This window comes from Cherax quadricarinatus, chromosome 52, assembly GCF_038502225.1.
Source record: "Cherax quadricarinatus isolate ZL_2023a chromosome 52, ASM3850222v1, whole genome shotgun sequence".
Taxonomy (NCBI): Eukaryota; Metazoa; Arthropoda; class Malacostraca; order Decapoda; family Parastacidae; genus Cherax; species Cherax quadricarinatus.
The window spans coordinates 12,448,934-12,463,581 of NC_091343.1; the positions used below are offsets into that span (position 1 = coordinate 12,448,934).

At 37.2% G+C, this 14,648-nt stretch overlaps 1 protein-coding gene across 11 annotated transcripts in view; it reads left to right on the forward strand.

The window, feature by feature from the left end:
- LOC128696806 (RUN and FYVE domain-containing protein 2) overlaps nt 1–14,648 on the forward strand; it is a 149,361-nt gene that overhangs the window by 51,501 nt on the left and 83,212 nt on the right. For all 11 annotated transcript variants that reach the window (XM_070096067.1, XM_070096068.1, XM_070096064.1 and 8 more), the window contains one exon: nt 7,203–7,410. In XM_070096067.1, the coding sequence (XP_069952168.1) occupies nt 7,203–7,410 (208 nt within the window). The remainder of the gene's footprint in view (nt 1–7,202; nt 7,411–14,648) is intronic.

Sequence of the window (14,648 nt, forward strand, 5' to 3'; positions counted from 1 at the left end):
GATGCAGTGAATTTAGCAGGCATGCTGGGAATGTAGCAGGCATGCAGGGAGTGTAGCAGACATGCAGGCAGTGTAGCAGACATGCAGGCAGTGTAGCAGGCATGCAGGCAGTGTAGCAGGCATGCAGGCAGTGTAGCAGGCATGCAGGCAGTGTAGCAGCCATGAAGGCAGTGTAGCAAGCATGCAGGCAGTGTAGCAGGGATGCAGGCAGTGTAGCATGCATGCAAGCAGTGTAGCAGGCATGCAGGCAGTGTAGCAGGCATGCAGGCAGTGTAGTAGGCACGTAGGGAATGTAGCAGGCATGCCGGCAGTATAGTAGGCATGCAGGGAGTGTAGCAGGCATGCAGGGAGTGTAGCAGGCATGCAGGGAGTGTAGCAGGCATGCAGGGAGTGTAGCAGGCATGCAGGGAGTGTAGCAGGCATGCAGGGAGTGTAGCAGGCATGCAGGGAGTGTAACAGGCATTCCAGAAGCCAGCATTAGTCTTCAATAAAGGTATGTAATACTGATCTAATTGTTAAAAAAATTATCTTTTTTGTGAATATTTTTGTCTGGAACAGATTGATTGGATTTCCATTAATTCTTATGGGTAATATTATTTTGGTTTTCGGCCAGTTCGGATTACAGCTGATAACTTAGGGTCCACTGTATTTTAATTGCTAGGTCATTCCACATATTCAAGTGGTAAATGTATTTTCATAAGGTTACCTACAATATTTGCAACTGTTTCACTTAATTTTTTATAGTAATTGTTAGTAAATCATAAATTTTTTTACCACTGGCCATTTTCCATCTTGGCTGGGTCCCCCCCTAAAAAAAATAGGGGGAAATACATTAATTGTTCCTCAGTCTCAAGCTGCTTTTTCGGAAGTGCATGGATATCATAGTTCAAGTGAGCCTCCAGTCCAGAGTATCTCCACTAATCTTTCAAATAGGGAGGACCATTAATAGTGTTTAATATAGGGTTAGATAGATAATAAATAAAAGACTGATGTAACCAAGGGTAAATCTATACAGCAGTATCCTTGGTGTGGTACCCAATCCTTTCCTTGGTGTAGCTCCTACTCCTTTCTTTGGTATGGCACTTACTCCCTTCAGACATTTATCTCTAAAGTTATCATTTTCATGTTTGTATAATTTATAGCTAAAAATGTGGACAGACTTTATTAAATAGATCCAAACTTTCTGGAGACAGCAGTACTGTGCACATATTCACTAACATATATACCATCTGTGCATTATAGGTTGTAAATTTCATTTCAACAATAGCTTTTAATTGTAGAATTTTGTAATGACTGTGGGAAATCCTCTGATACCAGTGTTTAGCAGGAGAGGTGGGGATGTTGCAGTTCAGAGATTGATCAGAACTTTTATGTCAGCATGCTTCTGGCAAGACAGTAATTGAATAAGTAATGGTGAAAGTTTTTTTTTTTTTGGGGGGGGGTTACCCTTCCTCAGTGGGTGATGGTGGGTGTTTAGAAAAAAAACTTCATATAAGCAACTTCATATAGCATGATTTTGCTGCATCATGATTTAACCCTTTCAGGGTTTTCGACGTACTAGTACGGCTTACACACCAGGGTTATTGATGTACTAGAACGCCTAAATTCTAGCGAGAGAAAGCTGGTAGGCCTACACATGAAAGAATGGGTCTATGTGGTCAATGTGCGCAGTATAAAAAAAAATCCTGCAGCACACAGTGCGTAATGAGAAAAAAAAAATTGTGTTTTTGGATTAAAACAGTGACTTTGCACTGTATTTTCCTATGGTATTTATGGTTGTATTCTAGTTTTCCTGGTCTCATTTTATAGAATTGAAGACATATTACAGAAATTGAGATAATTTTGATTGGTTTTACAATGAAAAGTACCTTGAAATTGAGCTCAAAGTAGCAGAAATGTTCGATTTTTACCAAAGTTCAAAAGTAAACAAATCATGCTACACGTCCAATACACGTCAACTGGTGAGTCTAATATTCTTTCACAAGTGCACCGATATTATTTATACCATTTCTACACTAATGCAGTAGTCTGCATAACGGTAAATCTTATATTTTTTGTGAGAATAAAAATTCAAAGTGGAAAGCAAAAGAAATATAAGAGGGGCCTGAGGACATGACTAACGAACAGAGAACTTGTTATTTTACTGCCAGGAATGTCTTTCTTGTTTATTCTGGACCCTATTTGGAAATTGGCATCTTCTGAAATTTGTGTGAAATTGGCAAAATTGCCAATTTCTAACCACTTTATTGGATAGTTGAAATTGGTAAATGGGTGGTTTCTTGTGCTCATTTGATATAAAAAATGGAGTTCTAGCGAAATAAATATGATTTTTGTCGACTAGCACACAAGAATTGGCTGAAAATAGGGCTCAAAGTGGGCGAAATCGCAAGAGCACAATTCTGTAAGTTTTCCATCAAATTTCATACTTTTGGTGTCATTATGATTGGGAAAAGATTCTCTATCATTTCATAATAATTTTTTTTTTTTCCAAAAAATTTTTGACCCTGAGAAAGGGTTAAAAAGTGTAGTCAAAAAGTCAGAGCAGATCATGTCCAATAGAGTGTTTTTCCTTAAATAGCTAGCTAATGCTTTCCAAAATTTACATAACTTATAAATGCATAATTTTTATATAAGGCCTGTATAAAATGTTTGAAAGGAATATTTAGTATATACTGTGCAGTACATTTATATCAAGGATCTACTAAGGTTCAGTATCATACATTATCAAAATTACATTATAATACTTTTTTACAATGAGGTATCATCTGTAGCTATATTCAGCAATTGTTGACCATGCTGATGATTGATGATAAGTGAAAAAGTATTTAAACAAGAAAGTTGTTTTGCATCACACCTGCTCAAACACGTCGTATAATCTAGAGATTATCCTGCACCATGCTAGATAAGCCAAAGAAGTGTATATTTGGCTGTCTAATAAAGTGAGGGAAGATGTAATGTACTGGCAAGTTTTTTACTATCTGCTACCCCCTATTCATGTATATTATCAACATATTAACATGGCTCTGGCTTTGCTTGGGCCAAAGTGTGTGGTGTAGCATCTCTTTACTTCTGTACTGAACACAACATTGTTGGCCACTCAGGCATAGATCATTGGATATAAAAGCTGCACAGACAATTCATATATGTATTAAAGAGTTTGATGTAGAACTGTTAATCACGAAATTTTGCTGGGATCCGGAATCAGGATCAACAGCTGTCTCCACTTCTGGACACAACCTCCTACACCATTTTTATTACAGTATTACTTTATTTTTTACAAGTGCATACACCCTTTGGTATAAATGTGGTGAGTTCCTGTTTATTTAGTACATTTTGATAAGGATGTGTCAACTGATTAACCTTACTATCAAAAATTCTGCCCAGTAGGCCCACTTGTAAAAAGCTTTCAAGTAATGACAGACTGTGCGGGGTAAGTTATACTACAGTAATTTTTAATTAGTATACAGTAAGGCCCCGCTTTATGGCGTTTCGCCTTACGGCATTCCGCTAATACAGCGATGTCAAATTATGACCAAAATTTGCTATACGGCAAGCGGTCCTTTAAATACGGCTCCCCCCACCCGGTTTGTTTACATTTTCCGTGACCACATCTATTTTGTCAGGAAACTTTCCAAAATTTAAAGTGTTTTAAAGTTACTGCATATTTTATATGTATACTCTGATAATTATACTTATGTGTACCTGTACTTAAATATACTTACACACTGTGCTGGTGTGCAGGTACACATTAAAATCGCTAAGTCTCTCTCTACTCATGACGCCAATACTACGTAATAATAATCACTCTTGGGCACACTAAATGTCTTATTTTACATCAATATAGGCATTTTCATTAATCCATCTATGATATTTTCCTCAAAATTATATATGAAACCCATTACATAGCATATAAACATGATACATACACTCAGAATAAAAATTGATGTAAATATGAGATTTGTTTACAAAGCAGCTGTGTAGGTAGTGTCGGAAGAATTACGTTTTCTCTAGTCTAACACTGGGGGGTAACTTTAGAAAAATATTCTTTTCGTATGCCTTTACTCTATGTATAGCAATTCACGACCCTTGTGGGTTTAGTGTTTTATAATAAATAATAATTATTATTATTAATATTAATAATAATAATAATAATAATATTATTATTATTATTATTATTATTATTATTATTATTATTATTATTATTATTATTATTATTATTATTATTATTATTATTATTATTATTATTAATACAGTGGACCCCCGCATAACGATCACCTCCAAATGCGACCAATTATGTAAGTGTATTTATGTAAGTGCGTTTGTACGTGTATGTTTGGGGGTCTGAAATGGACTAATCTACTTCACAATATTCCTTATGGGAACAAATTCGGTCAGTACTGGCACCTGAACATACTTCTGGAGTGAAAAAATATCGTTAACCGGGGGTCCACTGTATTATTATCTTCATTCACTCTAAAAATGGTGTGTTGCTGTTTGTTTATTCTGAACTAACTTGTACAACTTGTACACAATGTAAGAGTATTTGTATTGTGAGGTAATTATTATTAAAATAAAAAAATATTGAGGTAAATGTTTTACAAACTCTTACAAATGGACGTGAATGAACTAAAAGTAGACACATATTAATACGCATTTAGCCTGACCAAGTGATCGTCCACTACCTGTTCAGTTTGTGTTCTTACATTGTCTCAACTCTGTATCTTGTTCTCTCTCTCGTTTACTCTTTTGTTAACTAGTTGGCTCTCATTGACGATGGCGTCTAAGGTTAGCTGTAATAAAAAGAGAAGTCATAAGCCTCTTGCTTTAAGTGCCAAGTTAGAGGATGATGGTGTGCCATTTTGATTTTATTCAATAAACACCCTGCCACTCACCTCTCACACATTAATATTAATATTTTAAGGTAAGTAATAAGTGTACTCTGTGTGTATCTTACCTTTTATTGTGTTTTTAATGCCTATTTCTATTGCTAATTTAATATAAGTTAGTGTAAACTTGTTGTCTGGCATTTATTGCATATTTTATATGCTCTGATAATAATACTTGTGGAGCCGGGTGGAGGGACAACATTACATTTTCTCTGTTCAGCCATCAGAGAAAACGTGTATGAATCTGCGTTTGGCCCAGCCACTCCCCCACTCCGCTTTTGTTTACAATTTTCGGCATGAATTATTCATTACTTCTACCTTCGTTTATGATGGCATCTAAAGGTAGTTGTTAGAAATGATTAAATTCAGTGAACAAGGCATGTCAGTGTTAATAATATGGCTCTGGGCCACAGTGTAGGTAGCCGGTAGGTGTAGCCCAGGCTACACCTACCGGCTACACCTACCAGCTACCTACACTGACTTTATACAAATAAATACTACTCACCTCTCTTCCTATATTAAGACTACACATATTTTAAGGTAAATAATGAGTGTACTGTATATGCATTTTACCTCTCTGGGATATTTTAAATATCGTATACAGTGAACCCCCGGTATTCGATATTAATCCGTTCCTGAGAGCTCATCGAATACCGATAATATCGAAAACTGAATCAATTTTCCTCATATGAAATAATGGAAATCAAATTAATCCGTGCAAGACACCCAAAAGTATGAAAAAAAAATTTTTTTACTACATGAAATATTAAGTTTAATGCAATAGAATAATTACAATAACAACAAAATAATTGACACTTACCTTTAATGAAGATCTGGTGATGATTGATGGGATGGGAGGAGGGGAGAGGTGTTAGTGTTTCAAAGGGGAATCCCCTTCCATTAGGACTTGAGGTAGCAAGTCCTTTTCCGGGGTTACTTCCCTTCTTCTTTTAATGCCACTAGGACCAGCTTGAGAGTCACTGGACTTCTGTCGCACAACATAACTGGCAGCCTCACCATGCCTAATCACACTATGTATGCCACTACGATTCTTAAATCTTTCAAACCAACCTTTGCTGGCCTTAAATTCACTCACATCACCACTAGTTGCAGGCAATTTCTTTACCAAATTGTCATGCAACTGCCTAGCCTTTTCACAAATGATCGCTTGAGAGATGCTATCTCCTGCTATCTGTTTTTCATTTATCCACACCAGTAACAATCTCTCAACATTTTCTAACACTTGCGGTCGCTGTTTCGTAATCACAGTTGCACCTTTTGCAAGAACAGCTTCCTTGATTGCCGTTTTCCTGGTCACTATAGTAGAGATGGTTGATTGGGGTTTATTATTCAACCTGACCAGCACAGACACACGCACTCCACTTTCGTACTTTGCAATTATCTCTTTCTTCATTTCATAAGTCATTAGCGACTTTTTTCTCGAAGGGTTGGCACTAGAAGCTTTCTTGGGGCCCATGGTGACTTATTTTGCAGAAACAAGCACCAAACACAGTGATAATATGGATAATATGGAATGTACCGAATGTATCCTTAGATGCACGCACACTGGCTGGCTTGTAAACACTAGCATACACGAAGCAGTTCAGGCCACACGTGGACAGGTCTCGTACGAATTGTATCGAATACCGGGTTTTCAATTGAATACCGAGGAAAATTTTTTGCGTTAAATGCATCGAAAACCGGATTTATCGAATACCGATGCCATCGAATACCGGGGGTCCAATGTATTAAGTATGAGACGGGGAGCCAGTGCTACCTACACCTGGGCTACCTGCACCTGATTTCCTACAAATAAGTACTACTCGCCTCTCTCCCTACATTAAGATTACAAATACTTTAAGATAAGTAATGAATTTACTGTGACTATTTTACTTTGTGTGTTTTTAATGCCTAGTTCTATTACTAACTTAATATAATTTAGTGTAAACTTGTTGTCTGGCATTTATATGCATTTAAAAATTGAAAAAATGGAGTTCTGCCTTCTGGCGATGTCTGCTTTCCGGCGACAGCCTGGAGCCTAACCCGCCGTATAAGTGGGGCCCTACTGTACCAGTAAAAACTGCAGGTTTGGGGGTGTCCGGAATTTAACCCTATTTTTTCCCATTTGGTCTTGACTTCACTTGCTCTATTTTTCATAGCACGTTTATTTTCAGGAACGTAACCCTCAGCTTATGAGAGGGTTTAGTGCATGTATAGTACCATCTCAGGCTATGTGATTGATCTACTTACGTACTTTAAATGATGTAATTTGCTTGAAGTTGTGTAATGAGAGTAAACAGCATATTATTTTTACAGAACTCATATTGGAAGAGCACGTGCTTGGCTTCGATTAGCATTAATGCAGAAGAAACTTGCTGACTATTTTCGGCTGTTGATTGAGAGGAGGGACGACTTGCTGACAGAATTCTACGAAAGTGGTGCCCTGATGCTTGCAGATGAGGCAATTGTCATTATGGGCCTTCTAGTAGGCCTAAATGTCATTGATTGCAATTTATGTGTTAAGGTTAGTGGTTGGTTGTGTGTTGCAATAAAAACTCTTGATTGAGATTTTGCACAATTTTAACATCTTTTTATATAAATCAGAACTTGAACAGCTAGTTGAAAATCTGTTGAATATATAATTTAAAACATTATAATTTAACTATACTGAATTCATTTACAGTCAAGATAACATGTTGGTTGTATCAGTTATAGTCATCTTACTGCATATCCATATACACCAAGAGCTTGAATTTTTTGTTTTAAACAGGGTAATTATTCTGTGTGCAATAAGACACAAAAAAAATTTAGAGCCAGTACTTGTCTAGATAAAAGGTGGTGAAGTTGGCACTGGAAGCTCACCTGACGCCAACATGGAGTCCTGCGGCTTGCAGAAGTGTTGCCGATTTAACTTTTTTTTTCTCTTTTTTTATTTACGTAGTTATTGTTTTCCATGAAGAAGTGGAGCAGAATTCTTCCTCCGTAAGCCATGCATGTCTTAAGAGTCGACTAAAATGCCGGGAACAAGGGGCTAGTAACTCCTTCTCCTACATGCATTACTAAAATTAAAAAGAGAAACTTTTGTTTTTCTTTTTGGGACACCCTGCTTCAGTGGGATATGGCCAGTTTGTTGAAAGAAGAAAGAAGAAGTTTTTATGTTCTAATAATTACAGTTTATAGTAGATCTTCTGATACCATAGCTAATCTTTGTTCTTACACAAAAGCAGAAAATAAGAAAAAGTTTTGGAGTGAGATAAACAAGTTAAGAAAGCCTAGGGAAAGAATGGATTTGTCGATTAAAAACTGAGTAGGGGAGTTAGTTGATGGGGAGCTGGATTTATTGGGTAGATGGTGGGAACATTTTGAGGAACTTTTAAATATTGATAAAGAAAGGGCGGTGGTAATTTCATGCACTGGCCAGGGAGGTATAACATCTTTTAGGAATGAAGAAGAGCAAGATGTGAGTGTGGGGGAGGTGCGTGAGGCATTACATAGAATGAAAGGGGGTAAAGCAGCTGGAACTGATGGGATCATAACAGAAATGAAAAGCAGGGGGGGGATATAGTGTTGGAGCGGTTGGTATTTTTGTTTAACCCTTTCAAGGTTTCGGCCGTATTAGTACGGCTTACGCACCAGGGTTTTTGACATACAAGTACGCCTAAATTCTAGCACCCTCAAATCTAATGAGAGAAAGCTAGTAGGCCTACATATGAAAGAATGGGTCTATGTGGTCAGTGTGTGCGGTATAAAAAAAATCCTGCAGTACACAGTGCATAATGAGAAAAAAAAAATTTTGACCGTGTTTTTGGATTAAAACAGCGACTGTATTTTCGTATGGTATTTATTGTTGTATTTTAGTTTCCCTGGTCTCATTTTATAGAATGGAAGACATATTACAGAAATTGAGATGATTTTGACTGGTTTTACAATGAAAAGTACCTTGAAATTGAGCTCAAAGTACAGGTCCTCCATCACAAATCCGGCATCATTGGGACCTGTAGTGTGACGGATTACTGAGTTTGCCGAATTACAGAGTGGTTAGGTTAGAATACACTTAATAAAATTAACCAACTTGACTTACACAGTTCATTGGACATTGGCAAAAATCGAACATTTCCGCTGCTTTGAGCTCAATTTCAAGGTACTTTTTGTCATGAAAGCAATCAAAATCATGTCTATTTCTGTAATATATCTTCCATTCTATCAAATGAGTCCAAAAAAATGAGAATACAACCATAAAAACCATATGAAAATATACTGCAAAGAGATGGCTAATGGCTGAGAAGTTAACTCCCTTATTTATCGTCCGTCTTTTTTATTTTTGTTGTACGTTAAGAAGCATCTTTCCATCATACATTGCCCAAATTTCAATGAGATAGCCCAACAAACAACCGAGAAAAAAAAATATTTACCAAAAATCATATATGGCAAGCCCAAGCCAGGTACTGGAAATAAGTCACTTTGTCTGACTTTTCTGGGTTATCCCAGGTTCTCTATACATACACTACTATGTATGATAATCTTTGTAACTGTATTTGTGTATACCTGAATAAACTTATTTACTTCTAGTCTGTCAACTGAGTACAAGAAACTGCCCATTCACTTATTTCAACTATCCAATAAAGTGGTCAGAAATTGGCAATTTGGCCGATTTCACACAAATTTCAGCAGATGCCAATTTCAAAATAGGATCCAGAATAAACAATGCAGACATTCCTGGCACTAAAATAACATTTTCTCTGTTAATTAGTCACGGCTACATGCCCCTCTTATATTACTCTTGCTTTTCATTTGGAATTTTTATTCACAAAAAAATAGAAGATTTGCTGTTAGGCAGACTGCTGCATTATTGTAATAATTGTATAAATAATGTCAACCCATTCTTGACTCCGTATTGAAATTTGGACTGGCAGGCGGACAGGTATTGGACGGTTTGTTTACTCTTGAGCTTCGCTAAAGAATAGAACATTTTCGCTACTGTGAGCGCAATTTCAAGGTACTTTTCGTCATGAAAGCAATCAAAATCATATCTATTTCTGTAATATAGCTTTCATTCTATCAAATGAGACCGAAAAAATGAGAATATAACCATAACAACCATACAAAAATATACCGCTAAGCGACCGCTAATGGCTGAGAAGTAAACTCCGCTATTTATGATCTGATTTCTTTCATTTTTGGTGTACGTGAAGAATTATCTTTCCATCATACATTGCCCAAGTTTGAATAAGATAACCCAACAAACAACTGAGAAAATAATATAATAATAATAATTCTAGGTAGTAGGTTGGTAGACAGCAACTGCCCAGGGAGGTACTACCGTCCTGCCAAGTGAGTGTAAAACTGAAGCCTGTAATTGTTTTACACGATGGTAGGATTGCTGGTGTCTTTTTTTTTTTTGTCTCATACACATGCAAGATTTCAGGTATGTCTTGCTACTTCTACGTACACTTAGGTCACACTACACATACATGTACAAGCATATATATACACACCCCTTTGGGTTTTCTTCTATTTTCTTTCTAGTTCTTATTCTTGTTTATTTCCTCTTACCTCCATGGGGAAGTGGAACAGAATTCTTCCTCCATAAGCCATGCGTGTTGTAAGAGGCGACTAAAATGTCGGGAGCAAGGGGCTCGTAACCCCTTCTCCTGTATATATTACTAAATGTAAAAGGAGAAACTTTCGTTTTTCCTTTTGGGCCACCCCGCCTCGGTGGGATACGGCCGGTGTGTTGAAAAAAAAAAAAATAATAATAATAATAATAATAATAATAATAATAATATCTTTATTTACTACACGTACGTGTACAAGGTATACAGGCCTAGCTGACATAAATGACATATTACTGTATAGAAAGCCGCTTGTTATGCAGAATATTTCAAGAAAATTAGGTCAATGTCCCAGGATAACATCCACACTAGTCGGCTAACACCCAGGTACCCATTTACTGATGGGTAAACATAGACAACAGGTGTAAAGAAACATGCCTAATGTTTCTACCCTGGCTGGGAATCGAATATTTACCAAAAATCATATATGGCTAACCCAAGCCAGGTACTAAAAATAAGCCACGTTGACTTTTTTGGGGTTATCCTAGGTTCTCTACACATATGCTTCTATGTGTGATAATCTATAGAGAGAAAATAACTTTTTTGTTTCAGGTTTGTGGTGCAGTACGAGTGTATATGACAGTTAGCCCTGTGCTACACTCCGTTTTCTCTAATATAAGCCCCCAAGACAGGGATACGAGAATGGTATTTGTATACCATATCCTCTTCATACCTTCATCGAACTGCTCTGTGTTATGCCAAATATTATTCATTCTGGAGTATTTAACATGTTTTATGTTATTTATATTGTTTATTATGTCATATTAGATCAGTTGTGATAGGCAAATAAGCTGTAGTGTTGATCTTTCTTTCAACACACTGGCTGTATCCCACCTAGGCGGGGTGGCCCAAAAGGAAAAACGAAAGTTTCTCCTTTTACATTTAGTAATATATACAGGAGAAGGGGTTACTAGCCCCTTGCTCCCGGCATTTTAGTCGCCTCTTACAACACGCATGGCTTACGGAGGAAGAATTCTGTTCCACTTCCCCATGGAGGTAAGAGGAAATAAACAAGAACAAGAACTAGAAAGAAAATAGAAGAAAACCCAAAGGGGTGTGTATATATATATATGCTTGTACATGTATGTGTAGTGTGACCTAAGTGTAAGTAGAAGTAGCAAGACATACCTGAAATCTTGCATGTGTATGAGACAGAAAAAAAAAGACACCAGAAATCCTACCATCGTGTAAAACAATTACAGGCTTCAGTTTTACACTCACCTGGCAGGACGATAGTACCTCCCTGGGTGGTTGCTGTCTACCAACCTACTACCTATTGTAGTGTTGATATTAGCATAATAATAAAGCATATTCTCCTGCTTCATGAGACTGAGCTCATGGCAACCGACAGTGGCTTCAAAGCCACCTTATCTTTAATGGATAATGTACTGTGTAGGTGCTTTACATAATGAGAAGCATTTCTTTTATTCATTGGAACCATGGCTAGGGCTAAAAGTAAGCAGGTTAAAACAATAAGCGGAGAAAAAGAAATTGGAATGACTTGTGCAGCAAGTAGCGCCACCAAACAGTACCAGCAGGTTGGTGTGGTGACCCTGGAAATTTGAAATTATGCTAGCCAAAATTAGTGCTGAATAACTGAAGGAACTGAATAACTGGTTGCTGGATTTGTGATGGCGGACCTGTTCAGAAATGTTCAATTTTTACCAAAGTTCAAAAGTAAACAAATCATGCTAAGCGTCCAATACACGTCAACTGGTGAGTCTAATGTTCTTTCACAAGTGCGCTGATATTATTTATACCATTTCTACACTAATGCAGTAGTCTGCATACCCGTAAATCTTCTACATGTATTTTTTTTGTGAGAATAAAAATTCAAAGTGGAAAGCAAAAGAATGTAAGAGGGGCATGGGGACGTGACTAATGAACAGAGGAAATGTTACTTTAGTGCCAGGAATATCTTTCTTGTTTATTCTGAACTCTATTCGGAAATTGGCATCTTTTGAAATTTGTGTGAAATTGGCAAAATTGCTAAATTCTGACCACTGTATTGGATAGTTGAAATTGGTAAATAGGTGGTTTCTTGTGTACTCGTTCAATAGAAAAAATGGAGTTCTAGCGAAATAGTTTTGATTTTTGTCAACTAGTACACTGGAATTGGCCGAAAATAGGGCTCAAAGTGGGCAAAATCACCGAAGCATAAACATCGTCGAGACCGCTAACTTCGCGAGAGTATAATTCTGTAAGTTTTTCCATCAAATTTCATACTTTTGGTGTCATTATGATCGGGAAAAGATTCTCTATTTTTTCATAAGAAAAAAAAAATTTTTTTTTTTTTAAATTTGGACGACCCTGAGAACAAGTCTCTGAGAGGGCCTGTCGACCCTGAAAGGGTTAATAAATGTATGAAAGAGGAGAAGGTACCTAGGGATTGGCAGAGAGCATGTATAGTTCCTTTATATAAAGGGAAGGGGGACAAAAGAGATTGTAAAAATTGTAGGGAATAAGTTTACCAAGTATACCAGGAAAAGTGTACAGTAAGGTTATTATTGAAAGAATTAGAGGTAAGACAGAGAGTAGGATTGCAGATGAGCAAGGAGGCTTTAGAGTGTGTAGGGGATGTGTAGATCAAGTGTTTACATTGAAGCATGTATGTGAACAGTATTTAGATAAAGGTAGGGAAGTTTTCATTGCATTTATGGATTTAGAAAAGGCATATGATAGAGTGGATAGGGGAGCAATATGGCAGATGTTGCAAGAATATGGAATAGGTAGTAAGTTACTAAATGCTGTAAAGAGTTTTTATGAGGATAGTGAGGCTCAGGTTAGGGTGTGTAGAAGAGAGGGAGAATACTTCCCAGTAAAAGTAGGTCTTAGACAGGGATGTAAAATGTCCCCATGGTTGTTTAATATATTTATAGATGGGGTTGTAAAAAAGTAAATGCTAGTGTGTTGGGGAGAGGGGTCGGATTAAATTATGGGGAATCAAATACAAAATGGGAGTTGACACAATTACTTTTTGCTGATGATACTATGCTTTTAGGAGATTCTAAAGAAAAGTTGCAAAGGTTGGTGGACGAGTTTAGGAGTGTGTGTAAAGGTAGAAAGTTGAAAGTGAACATAGATAACAGTAAGGTGATGAGGATATCAAATGATTTAGATAAAGAAAAATTGGATATCACATTGGAGAGAAGGAGTATGGAAGAAGTGAATATTTTTAGATATTTGGGAGTTGACTTGTCAGCAGATGGGTTTATGAAGGATGAAGTTAACCATAGAACTGATGATAAAAAAAGGTGAGTGGTGCGTTGAGGTATCTGTGGAGACAAAAAAACGTTATCTTTGGAGGCAAAGAAGGGAATGTACAGAAGTATAGTGGTACCAACCCTTAGATGGGTGTGAAGCTGGGGTTGCAAATGCTGTGGTGAGGAGGAGGCTGGAGGCAGTGGAGGTGTCCTGTCTAAGGGCAATGTGTGGTGTAAATATTATGCAGAGAATTCGGAGTGTGGAAATTAGGAGGAGGTGTGGAGTTACTAAAAGCATTAGTCAGAGGGCTGAGGAAGGGTTGTTGAGGTGGTTTGCTCATTTAAAGAGAATGGATCAAAGTAGAATGATTTGGAGAGCATTTAAGTCTGTAGGAGAAGGAAGGTGGGGCAGGGGTCATCCTCGAAAAGGTTGGAGGGAGGGTGTATAGGAGGTTTTGTGGGCGAGGGGCTTGGACTTCCAGCAAGCATGTGGGAGCGTGTTAGATAGGAGTGAATGGATACGAATGGTTTTTGGGGACCTGACGAGCTGTTGAAGTATGAGCAGGGTAATATTTTGTGATGGGATTCAGTGAAACTGGTTAACTGGACTTGAATCCTGGATGTGGGAAGTACAATTCCTGCACTTTAAAGGATGGGTTTGGGATATTGGTTGTTTGGAGTGACATCTAAACTGTTGTATCTGAGCACCTCTGCAGATAGTGATTATGTATGAGTGATGGTGAAAGTGTTGAATGATGTTGCAAGTTGTTTCTTTCTTTTTGGGTTTTTCTTTCTTTTTGGGTTTTTCTTTCTTTTTGGGTTTTTCTTTCTTTTTGGGGTTTTTCTTTCTTTTTTGGATGATTCTTTCTTTTTTGGGTATTTCTTTAATTTTTGAGTTTTTCTTTCTTTTTTGGTTTTTCTTTCTTTTTGGGTCACTCTGCCTTGGT